This window comes from Colletes gigas, unplaced genomic scaffold, assembly GCF_013123115.1.
Source record: "Colletes gigas isolate AHSC1104 unplaced genomic scaffold, ASM1312311v1 Colletes_gigas_Sc00010, whole genome shotgun sequence".
Taxonomy (NCBI): domain Eukaryota; kingdom Metazoa; phylum Arthropoda; class Insecta; order Hymenoptera; family Colletidae; genus Colletes; species Colletes gigas.
The window spans coordinates 9,248,826-9,269,466 of NW_025106639.1; the positions used below are offsets into that span (position 1 = coordinate 9,248,826).

Here is a 20,641-nt window from a genome sequence, read left to right on the forward strand (position 1 = left end):
TGCGAGGTACGACCGCGCATATAATGATTATTCAAATTGTCGTCAGGGGATGTCAGGATTCTCGGTATTGAAGGATCGGAGACACCGTCCCGAACCGGGGGTGGAGAAGAACCCGTAGTGAAACGAGGAGAGTTTGTAGAAGAAGCCAGAGAGCGGGAGCGAGACGAACTGTGCAGCCTACGTACTCGGTGATCTGCGGTGTGTGATCCAGGCCATTAGGCAAAGCTTCCTCCGTCTTTGTCCCTCCGAGGTCGCTCATCTCTCGTCCTCTTCGTCCCTCTTATCGTTTCCCCGGTTGCGGCCCTCCGACCGTCGTCTCATCGATGCGCTAACTGAAAAGGACGAAGCACGTGTTTCTGCGACGGTTTTTGCACCGAAGCTCCCGCAAGCTCTTCCAGGGACCTGCTAAGTCTGCCCGCGCAATCCGTGGCACGTGCGTTCCGAAGATTCATCCACCTTCTCCCACACCGTCGTTACACCTCTCGATGGTAATCGCTACCCTGTCGAGATTACTCTTCCTTCTTTCCTCGAATCGAGTTACCGAGTCTCTTTCTTGTTTCCTCCGCCGAACCTTTCCTATCTAACCGGACATTTAAATACCCTTCCAACTCTTTCTAAATAGAATTCGAACATTGGCGCGTCCTGGCCCGTTTGCTTTCGCGGTACACGTCGAGAAAACCTACTAATTTGATTAAGCGGGATTTAAATTTTCCATTATGAAACCTCTGAAAGGATGTTTTAAAGGGAGCCAGATCCACGCGATGATTAAAGATAATCCAAGTACAAGAATTATCGTAATTGTAGGAACAAGGTAAACGGGGTCGAAGAACAAGAGGCTGTTTTATTATACAATCCAACTCAAACTCGGTAGCTTTGCAAAGAACAAACTGCAGACGATTCCTGGAGGAACTATTGGCGTTACGTTACTAATTTGCTCTATTCTCTTTGAAACTGGACTAGTCACCGTACACCCGACAACAGCGAAACTGATCGATCATGCATCCTATCTGTTCGAGCACTCTGATTAAAGGCTCTGGGAGGTTTAGCAAAACAAGAAGCAAAGAAACTCATTAAATAGTTGCGCGCAGGAATTCATCCTTGCGTCTCGTAGTTATTTATTAGAATCTAAATAGTCGAGCATGAACAGGCCGAGCATAATCGAATCTCGAGGACAGTCTAGTTTTTTGTTATTCATGGGCAACATTTTCGGAGAGACGCGCCCTGTCCCGACCTAATTCCGTTCAAATTTCCGGCCCCGGGGCGCCTAAAGGAATTAGCATTCGATCTCGTCGCTCGTGGCCAAGCGTCTCTCGGGGTTCTGCGTCCGCCGGAAAATTGTCGTCGCGTCACTTTCATTCGGTGTACCTTGTACGCCAAGAGATCGAATCATCTGTACCAAGGACAAGATCGAACGTGGAACCATAGAGGGTGGTGGGTGGGCTGTTTCCAATCCCCCTGTTTGTCCACCAGATATTTCATTGTACTTTGAACACCGCGTACAACGATCTCAGTGTCGTGACACGCGTTCGACTCTCCCCGGTGATCGTTCATTTCCATTTTTCTTCTGCTACAAATCGTGCAGCCCGGTTATAAAACCGAGGGGCAACAATAATTCCAACTCGAGCCATTCGCCGCGTCCGTTGCCCGGCCACTTCCTTCCCGTCGTTCTTCCAGCGAGAGTTAAGTTTAATTTCGTCTATTAGTCCAAGTCTGGAGGCCGACAGCTCGGAATCGGCCGGGCAAGATGGCGTGATGCAACGGCATAATCCGCGAATCGAAAGGAGGCGTTGCGGGCTCTCGGTGTGCGTAATGACGCCCGGCCGAGATAATGACACGGTCCGAAGGGCCGCCGTTAGGTAATAATGTTGCCCTATCAAGCGGCGATTAGGCCCTTTAAAGCACCGGCGATCGCGCATCGGTGGCTCGCTCGACAGGTGCTGGTTAGACGAATTACTCGAATCGAGAGACGCTTGCTCGACCCGCTTTATAGCGTGCACGAGTACGGTGTAACAAAATCATTCCGTTTTCTTAATAATCGCGACGCGGTGACGCGCGAATAAAGCGTCCGAGGGCACGCGGTTTCTATCGATTTCCATCATCGAGCAGCAAGGCGACTGTTCGATATTCCCAGCCCCGTGAGTGGCTGTTAAATATTTCAACGGTGCGCGCTAGCTCTGACTACTTACCGGTTCATGGATTACGGGGAACTTCCGTTTCGTGGGAACGCATCGTTAGAGGAGTTGCTCCAAAGTTACGTCCCGTCAACGGCTCCAAGTTCCTCCTTCTTGATCGAAGATCGATCCGCGTTGCTCGCCCCGTCTATTCTCGAGCTCCCGATTCCACTATCAACGATTTTTAGATGGTACCGATCAGCCGGCGGTTCGCGTCTTTACGTACGCACGGCGCAAACCCATCCGGTATACTTCGTTTCCATCGCTTTTATCGCGTACGATGATATCCCGAGGATAGACATTCGTGCTTAGCCCGTATTATGTAATGTAAATGAATTATGAACGGCCATTCCCTGCACGTACCGCGCACGAAACTCTCGGCCGTAAAGAAGATCGACAGAAAAGATAGAGGGGAAAGTGCGTTTGTAATTCGTTCTCACCGTTCGCTGCACCCGCTGCTTAATGTTCGCGTCGCGATCGCTGTATCTCTCGGATCTTTCGCCTCGCGATTCTTTAATCGCACCGTCGCGTCGAACGTCGCCATTTTTTTCAAACGAATAGGACATTGTCAGCGAGTCGATCGGTTGGTTATTATTTTTTTTTTAAAAGGGAATAACGTATCCCTTTGATAAATTCCACGGTGAAACAATTTTAATATGCATCCTGGTTAGTAGACGTAACGTAGCGTTGACGCAAGAGTCGGGGAGCAAAGTAGAAAAAGAACAGGAGGACGGTAACGAAAAGAGAAAGAAGGGGAATGAACAAAAGTGCAACAATGCGGCGTTGTGGTGTGCTATCGGTGCGAACAGGGTGTTTCGTCGAGATGCATACGTCGCACGCAACTGCCGATGGCGTACAGATTGAAACGGGGGGGTGGGGGCGAAGGTGGCCGGGGAATTCGAAAGAGCTACGGGGTTGCGAGTTATGAATTAACTGTCACCGCTTCTTTGATTTGTGATGTTTCTCCAGCCTCTCATCTTGTCTCTTTCTCTGACTACGCTTCGATTCGTTTTTCGTTTTCCCCTTTCGGCCCCCGTTCGCGCACCATTTTCTTTCCCTCGACTCGATTTGCCTCCGTTTGATTGATCGAGTACGATAGAGCTCGATTTCAGAGAACAGCCTCCTCCCGTCGCTCCTTTCCCTCCTTTCCCTCTTTCCTCATTCCTCATTCCTGCCCGCGCAATGGGACTAATAACGCCGTTAACGTCCTCGTACCCTTCCCGTACGATTCACATTCCTCGTCATACATCCCCATAACGGGTGTCTCGTTCAACTTTACGATAGCAAACAAAAATAATACGCGGATGCACCGAAAAATTATCCGGTCCACGGGTTTACGGAGACTTCTATGGTCGGCTCGTTGTTTTCCAATATTTAATTCGCGTTTTCAACTACCAGTTTTTAACCAATTTTTCCTCGTACAGCTACGCGACAGGCCAAAAAGCGAAAAGAGAGAGTGATCGATAGCATCAACGCGACACGTTTATGCAAAGTTTGCCAGTTTATCCATGAACCTATCGGGTAGCCGTGACCATCCGTGTCTCGCCCGGCGTCTACGCTGTCACATTTCCGTGACGTCGGTGTATCGTTCGCTGGCGCTAATTAGTTTAGTTAATTATTTCGAAAGTTTTAAACCGGACGCGGACACGATCCAGACACGACGATGAAAACTCGTACAGGTGAGCATCGGCGGCAGACCGATGGCCGTGAGATCCCTGTAAAATCCAATAGCCGGCGAATTCTTCTCGTTCCAAGTTCGGAAAACCATCCGACTCTGTCGTTCGCCCCGAGTTTCGATCCGAATACGACGCAGTTATGGCCGTCGGTGCCCCGATAGAATTCTGACGCCGTACGAAAGCACTGTTTAATACTCGTGACACCCACGGCGAACAATTTCCAAACGAGTAAAAAGCAAATCGCGCGCGTCAAAGATTTACGAAAGTCGTCGTAATTCTTGTTGCATCATTGGGCGGCATTTTATAACATTCCCGTCGAATCGTACCGGTATATTTTACGATGTGTACTCGCATAAAGTCACGTCCTCGCGTGTGCGCTGAAAAGGATTTGCTTCTCAAAGGCAGCACGCTCCGAAGGAGATTTTGTTCTTTGCGTTCTATGCGCGACAACGTCGTTTTCCATTTCTCTCTTCATAGAAACTATTGGGAAAATTATTATTTAACACTTTGTGTACAACAAACTCCGCCATATTTTCAGATGGGACAGAATCGTTGAGCCCGAAAAAGTTGTGGTCTCGTTTAGCGTTAATTTCGTCGGTCGAGCGCTCCTATGGAGCAAGCCACAGGGTACCATAGCGAGGTAATCCAATACAATTTGCCCCGTAACCTCGACGTCTCGGGCCAAAAAGGGATAAGGGCTACTCTATGCTCGACGACGATTATCGGGAGGGTTTTAATAATTAATTTCCTAACGACGTCGTTAAACTTCCCGTCGCGGGTAATGCTTAAAGATCAATTTAATCTCGCTACTCTGCTAAAGTTTGTCATCATCGAGTCGCTCGCGTGTTCTCAACTTTTCTTCCGACTTTGAGAACCCACCCATCCGGTCCATTGAGGTCACTCGACGTTGTAATCGCATTTCCGTAAAGATTTACCAGTCAAACGTTACGAGACTCTCCTCGTTTACTTTTACCCCGCATAAATATCACGCAGCGAGCTGCTCAAAACGGAATACTCTGTAGGAGCCGATGCTAATTTGGAAATAGTCGCGAGTCGAATAAATTGACAGCAGGCCCGAACGATCGAAATACCCGGGCAGCCGGTAAAAAACGATCGACAATAGATCATCGTTGGACGGAGTACCGTGTCGTTCGTAAAATAGGTTTTATCCCACGAACGCGTTTACTCGGTGAAATTCGCCTCTACTCCACTTATCGACACCCGACCAACCCCCCCCGTTCGATCGGTTTCTCGAACGGCCTCTGTCTCCGCGTATCGACCGCAACGACTAATGCTCTTTCCTGTTTCGCCGTTTCGAGCAGACAGCGCTCGGGGAAGAGCAGTCGTCCCGGTGGCAACCGGAAATCGACGCTCATTCGCAGACACGTGTCACGCGAAGGGAACGACGTCGTTCCGAGCGCGGTGAAGTTAGTCCGTCCCGAGGCGTTCCAGCCGTTGGAAAGAGAACGCAACAACGCGGGGAACGAGCTCGTTGTCGGGGCGGCGGTGCGATGGGGTGTCGGTGCCCTCTAGGTAAAGGGAGAACGGCGGGGAAATAATGCGAGTGTTGGCAGAGAGCGGTGCCCGAGAAAATTACAATTTGGGGGATGTAATTCCGTTCCGGAGAAATGGCCTGCACATACCGAGGCACCGGGGGTGGCGCGATGGGTGGTTGAACGTAGGGGAACGACTGGGTGGTGGAGTCGGTGGAAAGCCATAGGTGGCAGCGAACGGGACGGTGGGGGGATAACGAAGGTGGGAGAGATTTATCAACAGCTCGTTCCGCGTTAACTAGACGCCGGAAACTCGAAAGATATTGCATCAGCGAGGCGATGATAGTGCCACGACGACTGGCATTAAATTGCATCCGGTCGTTGCAGGAATTTAGCCGCCATTACGGCGGCTGTTGGCCACCGCCAGCCCCTTCCGTTGTCCTAGTGGCCTCGCGCATCCTTAGCTACCGGCTCTCGGTTTTCGTCGATCGCAACTGGCCCGGCTACGCTTCATCAATGATCGATACCGCGGCCCGGCGCTCTCGACGCGAGTTTCGCTTTCGCAAACATCGCACGAGAATCGTGAATTTCCAATCGGACCCTCGGCTCTTTAAATTTTTCAAGGAAGACCGATGTTGGAGCACCGCGAGCAAATCTCGCGTCTCGTAACGGCCAGCGGGCGCGTTCGATCGGACCTTTCGACGCTTCTCGTAAATGTTTCAGGTCGGAGAGCTCAACGCCCGCGGCGGGTATATCGCGTCAACTCGGAGGAACGGCGAACACGAGCCGGCAGAATAGATTTCGTGGTAAATTCATTCGCGCTCTTCTCCGCGTGATTAAAACCGTCCGCGGGAGCACGCTCGTGAAATTTCCATCGGTTCGGCGAATCGTTATTCCTCGGGAAAACGTAACGCGCGCGCCTTTGAACAACGGTACGTACGAGCACCCGTGAATCTTTTATCGCGTTCCATTTTCCCCGAGCCGCACGCCCGTCGGAGGAATACAGAAACTACGCCAGAAACGACCGGTGAAGTCTCGAATTTCACGCGACAATGCGACAGCCGTGGACTCGGTTAGAAACGTCACGATTCTTCCTCTTCTTTCCTCGGGGTTACCGGTTAATGTTGCAAGCATACCTGACCCCGGAATCGAATTCCAAGAATTCGACAGGCCCGATCGAAGAGTCACGTGCGTGAGAAGGCAGAGTAATTTATCTGTTCGGTGGATTTGATCGAGGGCGAGGGCGAGGGCGGCCCTCGAGGCGCGAGTGTTTCAACCTCCGCTCTCAGACAATTCCTTCTCTTCCAACGGGCAGAGTTACTCGCGAGCCTCGAACGCCTCCCCGCTGTCGAAGCAATCTCCTTACCTTGCAAACGTTTGCTCGAACCACCCTTCCATCGTTCCCCGACTCTGCTCGCGAAGCAACAACCTGTTATAGAGGCTCCGTAATTTGCATTTACACTTTAAACAAACACGGCAGACAATGACGATGTTAGTGCGGTCTCCGGGATCCTTCGTCGAGTTCCCGTACCAACGTCTGCGACTGTTATCCTTTCTCTCTAATTCTTACCGTTAATCGTGCCGCGTTACACCGACCGACCGACCGACCGACCGGGTTTTCTTTCAGCCAACAGCTTCCTCTACTAAAAAACCTCCCTTATCATTCTATCCCACGTTTCGGCAATAATTTTGCACATCCAGGATACATCGTACGCACCAGAGTCGATAACGTTACGCGAAAGATACACAAGATGTACAGATACAGAGAATTGCTTTGAGAACAAACTGTCCTCTGTGTGCCTTCGTTGCTTGCTCTTTTCACGGACTATCCCACTTTCGAGGAATTAATTGAACGCGAGAAAGGAGCTTCAAACTTAATCTTCCATAATGTCGACGAAACTAATTTGCCTTCCCCGTTCTCCGCTCAACATTCAGAAGTCGTACAAATTTTCAATTATACCGAAATTATAAAGCGTCTTTCTTTAATTTTATTTTAATAAAATGCGAGGATATCTGAATTACGAACGTATTGCCTCTGCCGCTAATTTCTTTCGACCATTCGGGTTCACGATTTCGATAAATCTCGTACCGGGCAGCGGGCCAACAGGCGACCGGAACAGCGAATTTTCAACAAACTCCTAGCTACGTCCGTTCTCGGGTAAAACTAATTACGATATCGGTGGTAACCGAACGAACGACTGTCCCCCTTGAACATCCCCGGAAACCGAGTACTAATTATACCGGAGAGACGGCGCGGCCCAAATACCGCGTGCGTGGAAACGTCCGGGATGACGTAGCGCGACGCCAGGTTTCGCGTGGCACGTGTGCCACTAATTCGTATTTAAAGCTTTATCGGCCGCGCCAGTACACCGAGCAACAATTTCACGGTTCACGGAATCCATCTGACAGCCGCTTCCACCATCGACTCGACCGCCTCCCGTCCCCGCCGAGATTCGGGCTTCCGCCATCCCTTCGGCTGGCGGAGAAGCAACCTTACCTAGAGCAGACAGAAAACTGCAACCGTGTCGCGTCACTCGAGCACCGTGCAAGTAATTTAACTGGCAAAGTACTCGGTAACAGTCCCGGGACTACGTAAACAAAGCGGTTGGTTAATTAATCAGTCCCCGGCCGGGGCACACTGACGGCTCCCGAATAGATTCCAGATTAATTATCCCCTATTACTTTGAGGCTGTTGGTCCATCGCTGTGTCAGAAAACTTTCACCGCGCCCGATCAATTTTTCCCCCCCCCGGACGATCCAAAGAAACTCGTTGCATTTTTCGCGTGACCAACGGTACGGAACCGATCATCGAAATTACGCACCGAGGATTAAACTCGATTTCCTGCCAAAGAAGACCACTTTTTCGACCGATAATAGCGTCGGGCAAGACTACTTGCACGCCATGTTAGCTTCTCATTTCCGTTCGAGGGACAGGAAGCGTGTTCCTACGATAGGGATATCTCCAAAGTGGCTTTGAGCTACGAGTCGACGTTGACCCGACTTTAGTTTGCCCGTAACTCGATCGAGAGCTGTTTCGAGAGTCAGGTTTAGTTCCAGAGAGATGGGTTACTCTAGAGTTGCGGGTCACGGAGTCCTATATCAATACGCAAAGGAACGGAAAAGCTTCGATCCCGTTTTTCCCTCTTTTCGAATTCGGTCGTTTGATTAGCGCGGACAGTTCTACGGTAATGATTCGTAAGTTGAATCTGATTTTTATCCCTCCCAGCTAGGCGAGGCGTGAAAGACCAGCGTCGAATTTCGCCTGTTCGAAAGATGAACGCGTCGATCGATCACGGAAGTTGTTTCACGGATCTTTAGCCTCTTACCAAACCTTTTCGCATTAGGGTAATACAAAGAGATCGAAAGAAGCATTTTTCATCCGGGGAGTGTTTTTCTCTCGGTCGACGTTAATTCACACCGTCCACAGTCCCTTCGGCCTGGTTGTTAGATTACTCCATCCCCCGGCTGCCGTTACCCCCAACCACCGGGAGCGTGGCTGGGGCAGTGCCTACTTTGTTCCCTTCCGAGCTGGATGCAATTTTAATCTCGAATTCCGAGAAAATTACCTTGCCGTCAGAGCCGTTTAAGGGGCTACTAGGTGAGATTGCCCCTGCTACCTGTCATGCCGCTTGACATAGGTATACTATATTATGTAGCGAGATCGGCTTCTCTCGAAACTATTTTCGTTTCGCCTAATTTCACGCCCGTTATCGTTTATCGTGCCGCCAGGGTTAGCTAGCTAGCTGGCGAACGCGCCACCGTTCTCGAGAACGACTATCTATAGTATTCGGAGCTTGTTCATCGATATTAATTGCGTTGGCCCGAGAATAAACGCCGTGAACGTTTTTCGCGTCGGGAAAATTAAGATACATACCTGACCCCCCGCCAGTCTCCATCCGCGAACGAAAGCTGACGAAACAAGAAAGAATTGTACTGCGGTTAATAATAATAGTAACAATAACGACTTTATTGCCACATACATAAATAGATGGACATGGCCGATGTACAGCGTACAAGCTGGATCACAACATGATCCTTTACAATAACTACACACGCTTCTTCCAATATCGTAAAACACACTCCAAAATAAACCTTCTTCTAATCGCGACGACTCTAACCGCCGCGGCGCATCGAAAACCGAACGAATGGACGTCGTTTCCAGAAACTATATCCGAGGTATAATAAATTATCCCGTAAAAGGTCACTAGAGCATTTGGCTACCCCGTCGCTACATTTCTGGTCTTTGTTTGGCGCGAATAAAACGAAAGGGAACGCGAAAAGCCAATTATTTCCGCCTCGAGTACAGTTGTCTCAGCAAGAAGCATATAGTATACTTGTACGTGGACGCTGTTGCTCGATTGGTTCGTTTGAATTGTTCGGCTCGGTAACGCGCTCTCGTTTCTTTGTTCTTCGGGCTTAAAGGAACTGCAAATCGAACGTTTGCGCAAAGAAACCAGGGGCGGGGGAAACGACTCGGTCTAAAGAGCAGGAACAGACAGGAACGAGGCGATGATTCAATTATCATCCGTTGCCTATCGACGATCGGGCACTTTTATTGATATACAAGATATACATCACGGAATAGCGCTGTCGACAATGCTAAGTACACCTATATGCAGCTTCGCCAGAGTTTCGAGCATACATCGTACAGTTCCTCGATTAGGTTCGGCGCTCTAAACGAGCACCGTCCCGTCGCGTTGCTTCGGAAAGGAAACACCAGCGAAAAGCGAAAGGCCTCGGGCGATCTCGGGACTTCTTGGACTACTGTACACCGTCACCTGCTCGAATATCTACGACTTTCCCGCGACACGGTTCCTCGTCAGTTCGCCGCGGTCAGGATTCGTCCTTTATCGTTGCCGCGTTCCGACGAAAAACTCGCCCTCGAACCACCTGATCCTCGAGTATCTGTCCGTTCGCGTCCGAGTCGAAACTCGACGTATTAGCAAATTGATTTGTCAGCTTGACACGTTCCCTCGGACCTGGCGAGAAACAGTTTCCCGTTAGCACAGACACACAACTGATAGATGGTCGTGTCTCTTTGACTCTGATGGGAAGACGTCCTAGAAGAGTGTTGCTGTTGTTGCTGCTGCTGCTGTTGCTGCTGCTGTTGCTGTTGCTGTTGCTGTTGCTGTTGCTGCTGTTGCTGCTGCTGATCTCTCGAGGAATGTACCTGACTCGGATTCGCGGTTTTCAAGCCCTTCATGAACACCGTCTTGGCGTCCAGCCTGACGGCACCGTGGACGCTTTGGAGCTTCAGATCGGTCAGACAGGACGCTGATATCTCGTTGGCCCAGGACTCGATCACCACTCGCTGAGGAGCGCTGATCTTCAGGGATCTGGTCGCCGACTCGAGCCTGTTGGCACAGAACGTTCCGGTTAGATCTCGTCTCGATCAACGGAAGATTCTTTACCACCGTAAAGGGTTTGCTAGTTTCCCGGCCCCCCAATTACCGAGCTCACGAGCAAATAATACAGTCCGGATAACTTGCGTGCAATATCGTACGACAAAATAATACGGCATTCGGTCGACTGCAACGTCAGACTCGCAATAATCGATCCTCCTTTCTTAGAAGTGGTGAAGCGGCATCTTCGATCATGCCTTTCTTCCAATACGCTCTCAACCCCCATCCCCCGTCGACGACCTATTGCTTGCAGCTTCGCCACCGCACGCAGGAATCCCCGGTATTTCATATCTGGCATAAATCCAATCCTATGAATATAATTTTCTGCGCGAGCAAAGTTTTATTGTAATCGTAAATCCGTCTGTAAATTGCTCGACACTATCAATAACCGCGGGACTAGCGCAGCGCTTCATTCCTTTCGAACCGCCTCTCGTTCTCCCCTGCTTTCGATTGCTCCTATCGCGATACATCGCTGCAATTGTCAATTCCGCTGATACTTTGAAGACGTTTCCCTCGAGAGCACGCTAACATTTCGCCCGATATTTTTTTTGTTCGAGACGGGAGATTGAACGTTCGGATGGACTGGCGATAAGATGGGAATAAGTCTGTTATTGGTTTCGAGTGGTTGGTAAATTTAGACTGTAACTTGGGATTACGCGGAGCATGCAATTACCGATAACGCTTTATACTCGATACGTTTAGACGCGAATAGATATATGTATCTTCGGATATGTTGGTTTTTTTTATCAACGCGTGGAAATAATGGCCTTACCAATGGAAAACTTTACAGGAAAGGATATCCGGAATCGGACGACGAACTTTGGCAAATCCATAAATCAAATACATTTATGCCATCGCATATTCACTCGTTGATCCGTGATATTTCTTTCGCTTTTGCGATTATCCGCTAACATAAACCCTGTATTTCTTTAGCGTTATACTATCGTTAAGAGCTACTCGCGAGGATGTAATTTCTATAATAATAGTATGTATAAAAAAATGAAATAACGTCGTCGAAGAAAGCGATTAGTAGCTAGTCTACTTTTATACCGAGTAAAATTCTATATGCATCGCGCATTTTCAATTCTAAAATTTATTTCTAGACATGTTGTTGGTATCGAATTAACTTATGCCGGGTTCTATCACTCGTTGCTATTTGTTCTCTCGATCGTCGACTAAAAATGCAACGGAAGTTAGCCGAGCCGGGGTTGAATCTACTTTTAGACGACACGGAAATAAATACGGAACATCCACCGACGGTAGGTTATGCTTGGGCTATGGGTGTGCACGCTACAATATTGATGCACGGTGAAATATTCAGTTCATCATTTCGGGCACAGGGGTAAAAGAAAGAAAATGTTTCTTCTTGTTTGCGATTACCTGAGACCACGGCCCGATTCCCCTCTGACCAGAGGCGTTTGAACGCTGCCCTGGAAAACAGCACCTCCGTCGCCAGTTACCCTCAACATTTCCGCTCCCACCACCACTTGTTCCCTGTCCGCCGAGAAGAGAATTCCTCCTCGAGGGTCAGTTATTCGGAAGCCTCTCGACACACAGTCCACACGATCTTCGCCTGGAAACGGACAAAAGACACCCATCCAGCATTTTCCTTCGGGACGGCCGCACTTGACACGGAAAAATGAAATTCTTCGACGAAACACGAGGCAATCGTGTTCGGTACGAACGACAATCGAAGTACGCGTCGCGGAGAATTCAAAAGGGACGTCGCGCGACTATAGCTGGGACCGAAGAAAGGACGAACTTGTTCCACGAACGAGACTCTCTGTCTTATTCCAGCGGTTTCCAGACACCTAGAGTGGCAGTAAACTCATTGCATCATCTTTCTCCTATATTATATCGTCGCGATAGATCTCCCAAGCCGGTTCTTTCTTCGATAAACGTCGGTATCGATCGATTCGAAATCGATGCACGGTGACCGCTGGATAGCGATACGTCGTCGGAATCAATTCCTCGAGTCGTTATACATTTCGGTGGAAGGTGAAGCGGTACGAAACGAGAATGCATAAACGTCTCTGATACTCTCTAAGGCAGAGGGATTTTGCCAAGGACAAAGCTCGCTGCCTCGCGTTGTATTTTTTTTCCAGAGCAAAAGGACGAGTTGAACGAGTTCCATTGTTTTGGCGTATCTATCTCAGAGACCGTTTAAAATACTGATTGTCGTCGACAGTAATACATTGTACCGGAGTCTTTATCTCGGAGATTGTTGCGCGATTTGGTTTCATGGTTGTAAAACCGATGCGACCGAAATGTTCGTGTCCATTAACAGACACACCAAACGGCACGCTGCCGTATGTTATCGATATTCGAATTCCTCCTTTTGTTTAGCACAAGGACGTAGGGGAAATACGCGGTTACGTTGAAAAAAAATGCTCGTTCACCTTGAGAGATTTGAAAGCACAGGAACCTTGAGGAAAGTAATTGTTGCGTCAACGTGTATGGGGGTCCCGCTTTGTCCTTGACAGAATTTTCACATTTTTAGGAACAATAGAGACGTTTAGAACTTTCTTTTTTGCCGTAATATTGTCCAAAGTATATTTTTTTTCAGAGCCGTGGAAACCGAATCTCGGAATACGTTTAATTCGAGGAGACAATGAATTTATCGACTTTCAGCTTTGTGTAAAAATTAGGTCACGTATAAAACGTAGTAGGAAAATCTATTTTCCACTACCTATAGACATTCAACGATTTAAATTATTCTCGACGCCTTGTTGCTATTCTAGCGCTTTACGGTATCGATTTTAAAACGAATAATTAAGGATAACTAATCGGTGATTTAAGCATGCATTGCTATTCTTTATAAATTTCAAGAAACGACCTACTTGCTCGAGTCGCGTCTTGGAACGAATTAAACCAAGCGCGCGAAAGAAACATAAAGTGGATTACGTCGATCAAAATTTTTATCCGGATAAAATTGCAAGCGACCCGAAAAGCCGGGGAACCGCGACAGGATCAGAACATGGGAAACGAGTTTACGCGCCGAATATAGGATCGCGAAAGTTTGTCCGTTTCTCCAAAAAATATAGTCGTTCTCACCGACTGTCAGTCGCGCGAGTAGTCGGCCATCGTGCGACCTGGCCGACGCGGTGAAGTTGCTCCACGACTCGAGGAACAGATTCTTTCCTCGCCTGGATCTGAGGCTAGAGGCCACGAGGGCATCGAGAACGGCGGCCTGACCTCTGAGCTCGATCCCTCCGGGCACCACCTTCAGGGAGCCGATTCCCTCCTGAAAGAAGAGGAAATGACTGTCAGGAAATAAACGAAGCTTTCTGTCGAGGCATTCTGGGTCGACGTCCCCGCGATCGTCGATGAAAATGGAACCGTAGGCCTTGGTATTAAAATTCGGTCGCTGCCGTTTCTGACTCCGCTTCCGTTTCCTTTCTCCGACTTTTTCTCGACCCTCCGATTTTCATCCGCATTTTCATGGGTTACATCGCCAGAGATACAGACTCGAATAATATCTATGACCAAGGCCTGGAAAAATCTATACGCGCAATTATGCGCGATTATTCGATCTTCGTTCCAAGAATTTTATTTAAAAAATTAGTCAGATTGGATTTGACGGAACGTGCGATGCGTGGGGAAAACATTGTGTCGCGATAATCGTTCGCAGATAGCCGTACGGATCTGAAGAGCTTTTCAGCGAAAGAGGTATGTTCCAAGTGCTTGTCACCATCTCGACGTAGACGTTTGACGCTTTTATTTACGCGTACGTTTTGTTTGCTCGAACGGCGGACCCAATTGATTCGGAAGAACGTATTGAAAATGCAGGCACGAGTGCTCGGAACAGAGGCGTAAAGCGCACGGTCCGACGGCGCATCCGTGCTTATTTTGAGACGAGTGGCACGCGCTTATGGCATATCTTCCGAAACGTAATAACTATGGAATTCGAAATTTACCGAGGCGCGATTAAACGAACGTTCTTTATCGTTGGGCGGGGATCGGGAACGAGCTCCCGCAGTTTGAAGCATCGTGTATATTTTGATGTAGTTTCGCGACCACCATGATTCAACCGGTACGAAATTAAATACCACCGGCCGACATTATTACCGCTTCAGACGGTTGAATAATAAATGCAACGATGAGCTAGCTAGGCGGGCCGGGTTGTACGCGTCCCTAGCTTGAAATATCTCTCGCATAATATTGGAACTGTGGCGTAGGCAAAATTTTATTTCGACGTCTTGTTCGCCTAGCAGCAGCTCAGGGATAGGTAGGTTCGAGTGTATCGAGCGGAACGAGCGAGCGAACGCGCCGAGCGAAACCGTCGGCGTCGCGCGGAGACGAACGGAGAATCGCGCTATAAAGAAGACACATTGCGCGTTCTCTCGTATTCGTCTCATAAACTTCGGGTATTCTTCCGCGCGGCAGACTTATCCCGACCACGGAGGAACGCAATTCCGCTCGTGAAATTCAATTTCGCGTTACATTAATTGCGTCTCGACGCGAGCCTCGCGTCTCCTCCCGCGTCTCCGTTCCTCTTTTCCTTTTTTTCACTTGCTCCCTCTCGCGGAGCAGCTATCCGGCCTTGATCGACCATTCACTTTTTCCTAGGGGGCCCTTCCTCCCGAACCTTCGGATAAACGTCGATAACGCGTAGTAATTGCATTTCAAGCGACTTGGAGCTTATCGCCTTTGGTACGGGTAACAGAACGGAGGAGATCGGGGGTTCGACCTTAAAACTGCTCCCTCGAAAAAATGCTTCCTTCCCTTCGGCGCGCGACCGTACCCGGTCCCGTCTACATTGGTTTCCGATGATTAGCCACTCGATTGGAACCAATTGCCACGCATATACTGTCCCGTCCCGCCCGCGCCGCGTATTATTACGATTCTTCGAAACGAAATGTTGCAGTTGGGTAGACGCCAGTACACCGGCTTACCCAAGTCGGACCGAACAACTGCCTTTACGATTTTCTGGCTTTCCGGCGAAACGTATTGCGCTCGTACCGCGAGACGCTTGCAAACGATCGAGTTAAGTAGTCGATTAATTTTACCACGTAATTCCACTACGACCGTTCGCCGATACAACGCCAAGAGCTGTCGCGGCGTCCACGCTCTTTTCGAATATTATTTTTAATCCTGACTACTGGAAAGCGGAGCAATCGTAGAATCGTTCGATATTTCGAACCCTCGATTCTTGATTTCGCCCTGGAAATTGAAACAATCGCAGCCATTATCAGAAAAGGCCGGCGTGTTCCAGTTCTCTGGTGGCCGGCGCTCTTGATCCTTGTTTAAATTCCCGCAGCCGGAAGTGCTGGCACTGGTCCGGATGCGCGCAGCTGCGACCGCGGTTACTTTCCATCGCCGCCGCCACTCGATTAGTCAAATCGTTTGGAAAACGATACGATCTCTTTGCTCTGTACTTAACCGTAATCGTAAACCCCAATGGCGCCGAGAGGGTCATTGCCGCGGCTGCTTTCCCGAATCGTCTTACGGTCGTAGGGCAGATCGCCGGAGGAATCGGTGGATCGATGGCGGCAAAAACCGAGAGGTCGCCGCGTTAAACTTTCAACCTCTCGCGGAGAAAGTTCGACGACGAAGTTTCGACCGATCGTCGATCGCCTCCTTCGTTATTTGATTTCGTGAGATACGCGGTTCGCGTATTTAGTTTTTATTTATTTATTTATTCAGCAGCCGTGCCTTCAGCTAGGAAAAGTTTCAAACGTTAGAGACAGCACGATAGGGCGGGGGCGTGATTTACGCGAAGAAATAACGCGATAAAAAGGAGTAATGCTCGGAGTATCCTAAGTATCATAGGTGGGTTCGATGGTGAGCTAACTTCCGAGATAATGCGACAGAGTCGGAGGACGCGAGCTTTCTTAGAATCGAAACAGATATGTATGTAGGTCGAGCTCGGAAACGGAACCACCGATATCCGGGCTTTTTAAAACCTGAAAACGTTTACTTTCGGATCCTATTTTTATCCGATTTTCCTAAACCGTTTCGCCTTAATTCGATTTTCCCGTTGCATCCAAGTTTCCGTCGGGTAAGACTTTGTAAATTATGCGACCCTAAATTAGCGAGGGCAGTTCGTAATGGAGCTGCCCGATAACGATTTCACTTTATATAGAATAATAAAATTGCTAAGAACCATTGAATGGTCGTTGATCGATATCGAATTAACTTGCAATTTTATCGCAACACGCGACCGGATGAAATATGAGGGAACCTTAGTGACCTGGTTCGTCGAATAAAATCTGCTGACATACGTAATCGACTGTAATTATTGTTGCGAGCGTATATGGATGTAGGGCCAACTCTGTGCACGAGTGGAAGATACCTGATCCTTGTCGACCAATAAAATATTTCATTTTGTTTTTATTTCAAGCTGATTTCTACATCGACAACAATTCGAGAAAATTATTTATAACTCGCGTCAATGAAGTCGTTGATACTGCCCATCTATAAATGTCCAGTTGGCCAATTAGCCTGAATCTGTGCATAACTCGGAACCTATTCGATACTATTTTCATGGTAACAAACCTAAACGAGAAGAAGCGTTCAGTTCAGGAGAAAAGAATGCAGCACCGACACGTTCCTGATTATGATCTCGACTCCCATCAGCAAAGAAAGAAATGGAGTTGAGTGGTTTAGAGTTCCAGTGGTCCATAAAAGTGATATTGGGCTTAGGAGAGTTTTTAATGAGAGCTCCAAGCTCGATATTCAGATTAGCTCTGGAGCATAAAACCCTATAATTCACGGTATAGAGAAGAAAGTTAGTTTTCAAGCCTGAGAAAGTCTTTAAGGGGAAGAAGCGAATTAATTCGAGATGGAATCATAGAAAGTATAATATTTTAATATATTTCGATTCTGCGATGAATTTGTTCGAGGGAATAGTTTCTGTTCTTACACATTTGTCGCTGATGTTGCTTTTAATATATTTAGTTCAAGATGGATCTTGCTACTCGTCTAAATGTTATTCGCGAGAGAAAATATTCGTTCGGCGTGCAACATTCACACCAAAAAGATAAAAGAAACACTCTGCAAGTTTTAACAGGTTCGAGAGAAAGAAAGAATATCATTATTAAAACGAAAGATGATTTCAATTCGTCTTTGTACCGAGAAAGTTTCATTATTTTTTAAATATACCTTGCAAAATTATTCCACGAACGTGCTAAAAACCTGGACAATGTTTTGCAGTTATTCAAGTTGCAAGATTCATTCGATTCGACACAATGCATATTTGATAGCATCTCTTTGTATATGTATTTATATACAGAAAATCCTCTAGTCGCCTGGCCGTTAATACCGCACGGCGGCAGGCTCGGTACGCTTCGACGCAACGATAATTGAATCAATTTTCATATAGCCAATTTTAAAGTCTCCGCATTTTTCAATATCAACCAATAAAGAAGACAAATGGCGCTATATTTTCATTTTTTTCACTGATTGTCTAATTTGTTTTCGTTATTTAAAACCCGAAACCTTTTAGATCAATTTTTTTGAAGAATGATTTGAAAGCATTATTTTTTTCTACCAGCCCTTGGAAGCTTTCGATAAAGGGAAAGCTTTACAAACGTTGACACCTTTTGTTATTTATAAACCGTAAAATTCTGTATTTTTCGACTCATATTTGCAATGTGCTTTTGCACGGTTCTCGACGAGAACAAAGTATTGTATAACTGCCTCTTTGCTTCATTATTCCCGCAAGCTCAATTGAAACGGTGCATTCTTCGATAAAAATACCTTCGATGAAGGGTTTTCGACTTTTAGCAATTTCCAAAGATTTAATACTTACGATAGAAGCGGTTTGCTTTTCCTGCTCGAATTGTAATTCAAGCATTCCACGTTTTCATTTGAATTTAATAAACATACATATTCGTACATTCATTCGGTTTGTAAGCAACTGCTCGTATAGTACTCCCTTTTGACAAAAGTCAGACCACGGATGAAAATGATCAGGGAAGATTACGAATGGAAAAAATATCCAATACGTTCGAACAGTGAGTTGTAATTAAGTCGTACGTCAAGTAGACGACTAAGACGAGATTCAAATGTCATACGTTAAACGTTAATTCGAATTCGCAAGTTTGCGACGGAGCAGCGGAGTAAATTCCAGCCGTCAATCACAGTGGCGAAAATTATCAAGCAGGCGTCCGACAGGCGATCGATTCCAACGTGAATTTTCGGTCATCGTCGAACTATATCGGATGGGTTACGTCAACGATCGGAATCAAGTTCTATCGGTTCGGTTCCAAAGCGTCCCTTCGCAACGACGCATCCCGCGTTTATTACCAGATTTATTCGGCCCACGGTCTGCTGCAGAGGAACGTTTAAAAGCGCAAGCGTTTCGAGCGTGGAGCGTGGAGCGTCGAGCGTCGAGCGTCGAGCGGACAACCGGATATTCCCCCCGGGTGCTCGAGATTCTCAGGATCTCCAGGCCCCATTGGACGAGCAAGTGCTCGCGAGGAGTGCTCCACGTGGAAAGTAATGAAATCCAAATAACACCCCTCGCTCGCATATATCATCATAACGACGTCCTCGAACGACGTCGCTTGGTTGCTCGGCGTCCATAAATTAATACAAAGCGCGTTACTTACAGGGTGTACAAGAGGCGGGTCTCGTTTTCACAGCCTCGCCTCGAGGCATTATCTATTTATCACCGATCGATCGCCATAATTCCCGGCCAAATTCTAATATTTCAATTCACAGTACGGATCACACACGAACGTCATTGTATAATTAGAATAATACTAGCTCCCTTTTTCTTTTCGTTCGAATACGGTTCTCTCGCGTTCGATGTAATCGTGGTTCCGATCAAGTACGCGTAGAAAATCCCCGAATAAAATATTATTAATTTTATTGTTCGTCCAGCGATCGCGGAGAGTCCGATCGAGCTTTCGAAATAAAACAACCCCCTCTGCGATTCGTTCTCGTCTAAATTGTACGGTTGTCCGGTTGTCCGGTCGGCAGATGGGGGGATTATTCTGTAGTTGTTGAAGCGAGGCAGAAATCGAACGCGATCCGGCTACCGTAATGTTGTTCGCGAACGCACACTTGCCCTCGAGGGGTAGTCGCGCGCGCGTTCGCGTAAACCGCACTGGTAATCGTACATATGTACCCGGTACGTACACCACGTTAATGCACCTCACGTAATTATCCCGAGCTGGACAGGAGTCGCCTAACTTCTGCCGCGAGTAATCCGACTCGTAGCCCTGTCACCACCTACGGTCGGTCTCACCCTCGGCGACCGGGTCGAGACCACCCCCGGTACAGTACCGCGCCACGACGACATTGCAATTTCGTGTTATTTTATGTCGCGTACGGAGCAAGGATTAAATCGTGGAGTGTACTGATGGCCGGCAGTCCTGCTATCCGGCCAGGATTTAGTAACGTCCGGTATGATTTCGTGGTTGAAACGCGGCAGTACGGTTCCCCGGTGGCGTCGATGCTCGAGCCGCGGAGATTAGTTCGTTTCGTTCCTCGTCGACGCGAAAAGGGAATAAAAAGGTGACGTTTCAGTCTTTCGGCGATGAAATGGAATTAACTAGACGCTGAAAGTGAAGAGGTCACGCTGGAAGGGAAAACTGCCGGAGTAAAGATTTTCCTACTTCGGCGAACCGTGTACATTATCTTTTTTATTAAACGTACGTGTTCGAGATGAAATTTGCTTGAAAACAAAGGAAGTATCGTGTATCGAAGAAATACATTTTCCAGTAGCATTCGGCGTGCCATTATTGGGAACAGAGAAGGAAAGGCGATATCTCGTTCACCCACTGTGGTGGGATTTTTATATGGAATGTAATCGATATTGAAAACATTTTTGTCGAACGTTTAAAGGAATCTCGTTTGGGAATATACCGGACATGGGTTTCACGCCTTATGGAGCTGAAAAGCATAACTCGCGTTCAAGCCCTGATCGCGGTTAATGATCGTATTAATTT

The 20,641-nt window shown here is 47.8% G+C and overlaps 1 protein-coding gene across 3 annotated transcripts in view; it reads right to left on the bottom strand.

The window, feature by feature from the left end:
• Positions 1-9,502: 9,502 nt before the first annotated feature.
• LOC122397750 (zeta-sarcoglycan-like) overlaps positions 9,503-20,641 on the bottom strand; it is a 134,558-nt gene continuing 123,419 nt past the window's right edge. For all 3 annotated transcript variants that reach the window (XM_043397124.1, XM_043397126.1, XM_043397125.1), the window contains 3 exons: positions 13,797-13,986; positions 12,123-12,315; positions 9,503-10,694 (listed from right to left, as the gene is read on the bottom strand). In XM_043397124.1, coding sequence (XP_043253059.1) covers positions 10,280-10,694; positions 12,123-12,315; positions 13,797-13,986 — 798 coding nt within the window. In that variant the 3' untranslated portion in view covers positions 9,503-10,279. The remainder of the gene's footprint in view (positions 10,695-12,122; positions 12,316-13,796; positions 13,987-20,641) is intronic.